At 36.9% G+C, this 9165-nt stretch overlaps 1 protein-coding gene across 1 annotated transcript in view; it reads right to left on the bottom strand.

The window, feature by feature from the left end:
• The window catches only part of LOC103602726 (probable ATP-dependent RNA helicase DDX10), a gene marked incomplete at both ends in the record, with an annotated part of 151332 nt that overhangs the window by 140044 nt on the left and 2123 nt on the right, over nucleotides 1–9165 (bottom strand). The window contains 2 exons of the mRNA XM_008587168.1: nucleotides 2147–2624; nucleotides 6410–6498. Of these exons, the coding sequence (XP_008585390.1) occupies nucleotides 2147–2624; nucleotides 6410–6498 (567 nt within the window). The remainder of the gene's footprint in view (nucleotides 1–2146; nucleotides 2625–6409; nucleotides 6499–9165) is intronic.

Here is a 9165-nt window from a genome sequence, read left to right as displayed (position 1 = left end):
ACAAGGGATTAATATCCATAATATAACAAGGAACTCAAGCAATTATACAGTAAAAAAACAAATAACCCAATTAAAAAATGGGCAAAGGAACTGAATAGATATTTTTCAAAGGAAGACATACAAATGGCCAATAGGTACATGAAAAAATGTTCAACATCACCAGTTATCAGGGAAATGCAAATTAAAACCACAGTGAGATATCATCTTACCCAGTTAGACTGGCTATAATCAAAAAGAATGAGAATAACAAATGCTGGCGAGGATGTGGAGAGAAGGGAACACTCCTACACTGCTGGTGGGACTGTCAATTAGTACAACCACTATGAAAAACAGTATGGATGTTTCTCAAACAACTACAGATAGATCCTCCATATGATCCAGGAATCCCTCTTCTGGGTATATACCCAAAGGACACCTGCACTCCCATGTTCATCACAGCTCTGTTCACAATAGCCAAGATATGGAACCAACCTACATGTCCATCGATGGATGATTGGATAATGAAAGTGTGGTATATATACAGCATGGAATACTACTCTGCCATAAAAAAGAATGAAATTCTCCCATTTGCAACAAATGGATGAGCTTGGAGAAACTTATGTTGAGTGAAATAAGCAAAGCACAGAGGGATAAATACCATATGTACTCTTTCATAAGTGGGAGCTGGGGTCCGCCCCGTGGCTTACTCAGGAGAGCGGCGCTGATAGCACCGAGGCCGCGGGTTCAGATCCTATATAGGGATGGCCAGTGCACTCACTGGCTGAGCATGGTGCAGACAACACCGAGCCAGGGGTTACGATCCCCCTACTGGTCACAAAAATAATAATAATAAAAAAATAAGTGGGAGCTAAGAGATAATGAAGAAAGGAAAGAAAGACCACAGTGGTGCATTGGACTTGCAGAGGGAGAGAACATACCTAGAGATACAAAGTGGAGTGGGGAAAGGGGGATGGGGAGGGAGGTTGGGGATTATTGAGGGGATAATTAGGTGGGGAACGTGGGGTATAATCACAATTTGTGGTAATGGACATGCTGCCAGTATGGACCTGGCCATCATATCTTAGGCACAAGTGGTGACAATTTGCTTTGTACCCCATGAATATTCATAACAAATAAAAACAATACAAAACATTTTTAAAAGAGAGAGAAAACATTTAGAAAATTCCTAACATATAACACATATTAAGTGCTCAATATTATGTTTGCTACTTTTTTCAAAAAGGTCTTTATACTTGGGCTAGCTAGTTAGCTCACTTAGAAGAGTGTGGTGCTGTTAACACTGAGATCATGGGTTCACATCCCCTTACCAACCAGCTGCCCCCAAAAAATGTCTTTTAACTTAAAGAAATGCCTTTCCCAGTTTCACGGTTCAAAATCTAATATGTATCTCCTACCGTAAGTCTTGGTATTTTATTAAGTGGTGTGTAATGAATAAGCCAGGCTCCATTTTCATTCAATTCTCTTTAAAGAGATGATCAAGAATAAAGGCATACAAAGTAGGAAGGGAAATAGGGAATAACAAGAAGGGAAAGAGAAACACATTTACTGTGTACCGCCAAGCATCCTAGAAAACAGGTGCTTTATCTGGATTACTTTTTTTTGTTTCTCTTACCACCTGCCTATAGAGAAACAAAGGATCTACATAAAAACTTTTAATAAACCTTTTAAGTGGCCTTAAAAAGAAGTGCTAAATTTCTATTCAAGATACTGGCTTGGTTTCCAAAAGCAAATATCTCATTAAAGATTAGATTTATCCTTAGAAAGACTTAAATAATTACACCTATTCCTTAAAATTTAATCAATCAGAATGTTAAGAATCACAATGAAGGATCATCACGCCATAGACCACGGAACCTCATCACCTTCCTTAATGTCATAATCATGACTCTAGCTACCTTTAAAACATAGCATCAGAAAAATCAGTAAATAAAATTAAAGTTGTCAGCCTCTGAGAGTTCCCAAATCATGAAAAAATAATTCTTTGGTACTTAGTCTGTGTTTAAATATGGGGGGAAGAGTTCACTGCAGAGAAAGTCATTCTAAGTTTCTCTTTGTTCTTTCTTTCCTTGAGTTCCCAGAAGGCCAACAACTAGGAGACAATAAGAATACAACATAATAGAAGACTCTTTGTTGGGAGTAAACTCACCTGTAATGCTTTATTCTCTTTAAGGTCCAACCCAAACACATTGTGCCGCTTCACCTTAAAAAGATCAGCATCAGCTCCATCTTCTTCCTCCTCATCCCTGTCCAAGAACTGCACTGGAACCTCCTTGATCTTCTGTGCCTCATCAGTGTTAGGAACAGACTGAGTCTGAGACCCTTTTGCTTTTGCCAGTTTCTCTTCCATTTCTTCTCCTCTTTCTCCTTCCTCTTTTTCCTGTTCTTCATTGCTAATACCATTAGCCAGTCTATACTCTGTCCTTTCTAGTTTTTTCCCACTTTTCTGAAGGATGGACATTTTCTCACTGAAATAGGCTCTAAATTCTTCCACTTCATCACTGGTGAGGGAGGGAGCCCTTGGCTCAATTACTTTCTCAGCTTGGCTCACTACCAATTCTTTGGTGGGTTGTTTCTGCATTTTCTGAAGAAATCTTACTCGTGGTGCCACAGCAAGACCAAGAGACCTTAAATAAGGAAAAATATGAAAATAATTGTCTCTATACACTGATGGTATGATTATGGGTATTATGGAAGTTTCTTAATAGCAGAGATCTATTTCTAGAACTTTTTCAAAGAAAATGTTCCTCAGAGATACAGCTCAGTATTAACAGACTAGATAATCCAAAAAGCAAGCAAAATACGCTGAATACCTATCAGAAAACATTTCAGATGCCCAGTTTTTCTTTGAGAGAGTAACATCATACAAAATAAAAAGCATCAGACCAGAAACAAGATGATACCAGTTCAAGTACTAGACCCACCAATTTCCAATTCAACTGTCTCAGCCTCAGCTTCCTCACAACATGGAATGCTAGTACCTGCCATGTCTATCTCACAGTTGTTGTAAAGATACAATTAACTAACTATATATAAAAGTACTTTGTAAACTGTAAGTACTAAATAAACTGGAAAAGACCCAATGAAAGGACAAAACTGAGTTTTCTGCAAAGAATAAAATGGTGTATCATTCCTCCCCTCCCTCTCTTCCTGAAATAATATGGCACAATCACTGTTATAAAAATGGATTTTTATAAACCAAACACACACAAAAATTTTTTTTTCTCCATCTAAGATCAAGATTCAATTTGAGACCAGGTCTTTCTCAGCTTGGATTAAAGCTAATAGCTTTTACTAAATTACTACTGATGGATTGAAAATAAAATCTTAAAGTAACAATTACTTCAACAAATAGCTAACATTATAACATGAATCCACTGCTTTATTTCCTGTAGAACATGATTCACAGAAACTGAGAAGTATAGTGTTGAAAAGCACAGATTCAGAAACAGAACTCTTAAGATTCAAATCCTGGCTTTGTCACTTACTAGCTGGGTGATCTCAGGAATATTATTTAATCTCTCTACATCCGAGTTTTCCCATTCGCAAAGTGGAATTATAAGAGTACCTACCTCATAGGGTTGCTATAAGAATAAATCAGTTGACAGATGTAATGCACTTAAATTACTGCCTAGCACATAGGCAACTAATGAGAACTTGCTGTCATCATTACTATTGTGAGAGGCAGGGATTAGAAGGACAACCTCCTATTCATCAGAGGATCTCTCTCAATAGATTATATTTACATTTATAAGTCCTTCTCAGCTACTAAAACTCTCAGTTCTTTGAAGGTTGAAATACATATTATATATCTATAATTTTAACATTTAGCACAATGACCTGCACATATTAGGTATTCAAAACATGTTTCTTTAGTAAAAATCTTAAAACTTCTATTATACCTTACATACACAGTACTGCTTTAGGCATCAAAGGCTTCTAAAGGAATTTACACACCTCAAGGAAATTACATATCTAAATATCCACAAAGATTAAAATCACCAAGTTAAACTATACCAATAATTTAGGTTCAAGTTAATTTTCTGCCTTCTCTAAGCATCACAAAAATCAAGTCTTCAACTGTAAAAAGATGAAGTTTACCGGAACCTTCTGTGACAAAATGTTCCCTAAATATGGCCCTGCAGTGAGAACCCCAATTTGGCATTAATTTCCCAAGGAAGGGTTGCCTCTTGCTGGAGGGTCCCAGGGAAGTTAACCACTTTGGGGCTTCTCACTGCTCAGAAGACATGGGCTTTGAGTAATCCTTTGTGTCTCTGTCACCCAGGGGAAGTGGGGAGACAAATCCATGGGGGGCGAAGCAACACAAAGCAACATGTCATGGTAACTGTGAGTACCCATAAGAAACACCAGGACAAAGACTATTCAGGCAATAAGAAACATGGGAAACTAGCAACATAAGACAAGAACTGGTGAAGAGACTAAATCTTAAAACTTCTATTATACCTTACATACACAGTACTGCTTTAGGCATCAAAGCCTTCTAAAGGAATTTACACACCTCAAGGAAATTACATATCTAAATATCCACAAAGATTAAAATCACCAAGTTAAACTATACCAATAATTTAGGTTCAAGTTAATTTTCTGCCTTCTCTAAGCATCACAAAAATCAAGTCTTCAACTGTAAAAAGATGAAGTTTACCAGAACCTTCTGTGACAAAATGTCCCCTAAATATGGCCCTGCAGTGTTAAAGACGTGTCTCATGTTTTCTAAAATCCTAGCTAAGTCAATCAGAAAACCAGGACAGAACTTCACACAGAGCACAAAAATCAGCTAATAACCTAAATCACTGATAATATTCAGAAATGGTGAAACTAAAACTGGTATATAAACAGATTAGCAAGCAAAAACATGTTATCCATGGCATGTGGTTTTCCATACATTACTTAAAGAGAAAGTCAGTGGCCTTACACTGCTTAATACCAATTTAAAGGGTCCTAAAATGTTACCACTGACAAATTACCTGTTATACTCCTATTAAACTCACAATCTAAAATAAAGAATGGAAAACAGCAACTCACCCACATACAAGTTTTTGTTAGACTCAATTTAAAGATAAAGACACTCAAATTCCTGGAAAGCAGGCCAAACATAAAGATCTTGTGTTGTGAACACATATTTCATCACAGCCTGGATAGTTTCATGCTAATAACCAAAGTGTGATTAACCACAAGGGTGCTTCTATAGGGTTTTCTCAATGTTTTTCCCACAGGTAGAACACAATTGAAGAATGGGCACCCCTCCTTTATATGTGAAAAGGTAACAAAAAAAAAAATCCCTCAAATACCAAGCCAAAACAAAACCAATTGTTCTATCTCATATAATAGTAACCTCAGTGACTAACAGTAACTGTCATTGTGGAATATACCATAAAATATATGTACTTCACAGGGCCTGGTTTTCCAAAACCTTGCAGTTTCAAATATTGACCTTGCACAGACAGGAAATTTTCCTCAGGCTATAAGTCTCTGGTGTGAGATAAATTTGTGGCACAGCAAGGTTGCTGGCTCAAGGACAGACTAGTTACTGATTGTTATGTAAAGATACTGAGAAATTGCTGTTAAGAAGGAATGTTTGCTAAGATTAAACTGTTGTTGATAGGACCACTTAATTGTCTACTGGAATGTCATCTGGCTTGTTTCACTGAAAGTTGCCAGCCTATATTGTTAAACTATAATCCCACCTATGTTCTCTTCCTGTAACTTCCTGGTCTAGAAAATAAATGCAGGAAGAGAACCCCAATTTGGCATTAATTTCCCGAGGAAGAGTTGCCTCTTGTTGGAGGGTCCCAGGGAAGTTAATCACTTTGGGGCTTCTCACTGCTCAGAAGACATGGGCTTTGAATAATCCTTTGTGTCTCTGTCACCCAGGGGAAGTGGGGAGACAAATCCATGGGGGGCAAAGCAACACAAAGCAACATGTCATGGTAACTGTGAGTACCCATAAGAAACACCAGGACAAAGACTATTCAGGCAATAAGAAACATGGGAAACTAACAACATAAGACAAGAACTGGTGAAGACACTCACATCCAAAGCATAAAACGTCTCAAAATGAGAGGACTACAGACTACAGACACTTTTAAAGATTTCAAAGAATACTCATCAGTTGCTCTCCATCTCCTTTAAGATCAAACTAAAGGAAACTGCCAATGTCACTTTAGTACATTTATACTTACAAATAAGAAAATTCTTCCTGACAACAAGAACTGAACACACAAATAAGTTTCTCCAGAGTTGATTTAATATTTTTCTCCACAGATCTTTAACAAGCAGATTCTTTTAAGGTAAGGCAAGGTGGTTTAGACTAAGAGTCTCAGAGAACCAGGTTTGGAACAAATTCCCTCTAGCTCCAAGGATTCACTATTACAACTATATTATGAATACTTACAGGGCATATTCAGATATAGGCAACTTGCTCACATCAAATATTTCTTTATCCTTCATCAGATATACTGAACGTATGTAGGAGACAAAACACTGTAAAATAAGAGTTTAGAAAGTATGACATATAATAGAAATGGAAACAGAATTTAAACTGTGGAGTACACTAACATTTATAAAGCAAATGTATTTCACGGGGCCTAGTTTCCAAAGCCCTGTAGTTTCAGGTTTAGCCTAACTTCTTAAAAATTATATATAGAGGGCTTTATATATAGAGGGCTGGCCTGGTGGCGCACTGGAGAGTGCGCCGCTTGGGAGTGCGGTGGCGCTCCCGCTGAGGGTTCGGAACCCATGTGGAGACTGGTTCCCGCTCGCTGGCTGGGCATGGTACGGGCGCAACACCGAGGGTTGCGATCCCGTTGCCAGTCCCCAGTGCGGGCGCGACACCGAGGGTTGCAATCCCGTTACCGGTCAGTAAAAAAGACAAAAAGGAAAAAAAAAATTATATATAGAAATGTTAACCTTGCAAAAGACAGAAAACTTTCCCCAGGCAAAAGTCTCTGTTGAAGATACGAATTGTAACACAGCAAAATTGCTGGCTCAAAGGATAGATGTCCTTGGTACAGGTTAACCTTACTTGTTATGTAAACGTACTAAGGAAATTGCTGTAGGGAAAGAAAATGTTTGCTAAGAACAAGCTTTTGTTGGTGGATGGACTTAACCTTTTGCAAATTGCATTATGGAATGTCACTTTGTTATCTCACTGATGTTATTAGCCTCTATTGTTAAACTGTAGTTAGCCATAACTCCACCCATGCTGCTTTTCTGTAACTTTCTGGTCTGGAGAATAAATAGTGAGACAGAATTCCAGTTCAGTGTTAATTTCCCAAAGGAGGAATGCCTCTCTCTTGAGGATTCTGGGAAGTTAACCCCTTCGGGGTATCTCACTGCTGAGAGGAAATGGGCTGTGAGTAATCCTTTGCGTCTCCATCACCCAGGGGAGAGAGGAGGCAAATCCGTGGGAGAATAAAGAGTGCAACATAAACCAAAATAAAAGAAAATAAACCAAAGGAATAAATTCAACATAGTGAAAAAAATGACAAAATAGTTCAACATATCTACATTCCACACACATGCACACATATACACAAAAATCTACCTTTTAGAACTTTAGTATTGGATTGGAAAAGACTTTGCATTTGGTCTCAAACCAGCTCAACACAGAATATCACCCTCACAAAAGTCTACTCTGGAAGTTAATATCATTCAGTTACAATAAGATCTGATGGAGAAAACATAGGCTTTGAAATAATGCAGATTTGAGACCTACTGTGAGCTCTGTACCTTACTAGCTGAGCAAATTTCTTGTTTCTCTAAATGTCAGTTTCCTCATCTGCCAAAAAGAGATAATAATAGTACCTTCTACTTAGTGTGTTATGAGAACAGAATGAAAAATGCATGTAGCATATTTTTAGGAATATAGTGAGTAGCAATAAATGGTACTCACTATTGATAATATTTATTACCATAATAGTCAAAGAATAAAGTTTTCAATAAAGTAATTTTTTTTAAATGAACCTTAAAATTATGACAGGAAAAAGTTTATTGCTAAGGGGTTCTTTTAATTATAATTTCAAGTAATTCATCCATTTGGAATTTTTTTTTTTTTAAACAGAAACAGAAGAAAAACTTATCTTTATGCCAGAGCTACACAAACCACAAAGTAAACATGGTCCTGATACTTTGTCAATTTGTAAAATAAACAGGTAATAAAACATCTAATTTTTTTTATTTTGAAATTAACTTTTTTCACGTGTATTTAATTCCCATTTTTATATTTCCTAAACTTCACATTTTCTCTTGCTTTACACTAATTCTTTTTACCCAATTAATCTCCATCCATTTTCTGTCTCCATAGGGCATGAAAAACAATGAATGGCACCAGCTTAAGAACAATCATTTCCCCTACAACCATCCACAAGAAATCACTCTAGTTACTATAATTTTTATTCTATCCAGATTATAATCAAAAGCTAGAAAATCACTTGTATGAAACCAGATAGCTTGCTGCTGCTGCTGGCAACACAGCTGGTCATTCTGCTAAACCAGGTGTGATCCCCAAATAAATCACATTATTTATTTCAATGTACCAGTCTATAATTTTTGTTCTGGAAGGCTCATCTGTTGTAGGCACAAACTAGTGAAACATCCTTCCAATGTTTCATATTTCCTGATTGATAATTGAATGACCTCCTAAGCATACAGTAAGTCACGACATATCAGAATTTATGCATATTACTTTAAATGTGTGTACTATTTCCAAAGCTTCTAAAAGAAGATTTTAACTCCTAGCTTCAATTATGTTTGCTAGACAAAACATACACACAAACGTTTGTATGCCCAAAAACTTTCAAGAAAATTGCCATTTTTTTCAAATATCCTTTTCATTGGATTTCAGGTGAACTGAGCTTATAGAAGGCCAACGTTGCATAGTTCACCATTCGGTTTCTCATATTTTGGAATTACTTTCTCCTGACGCAACATAGTAGTTCTCAACAAAGCCAGAACTGGATTTGAATCTTGGGTCTGCCACTTAATAGCTATGTGACCCTAGACAATTTTTAATCCTCTCAATTAATCTTTTAATTTACTCATCTGTAAAAATCAAATCAATACCACCTACCTCGCAGGTTGTTGGGAAGAATAAATAACAGTGCATGTAAAACTGTCATGTAAAACAGTCATGCCAGGACTAAGTGCCTG

The sequence above is a fragment of the Galeopterus variegatus genome, unplaced genomic scaffold (assembly GCF_000696425.1).
Source record: "Galeopterus variegatus unplaced genomic scaffold, G_variegatus-3.0.2 Scaffold4260, whole genome shotgun sequence".
In the NCBI taxonomy this organism is placed as follows: Eukaryota; Metazoa; Chordata; class Mammalia; order Dermoptera; family Cynocephalidae; genus Galeopterus; species Galeopterus variegatus.
The sequence above is the reverse complement of the archived record's forward strand: the minus strand, read 5'-3'. Positions and strand labels throughout refer to the sequence as shown.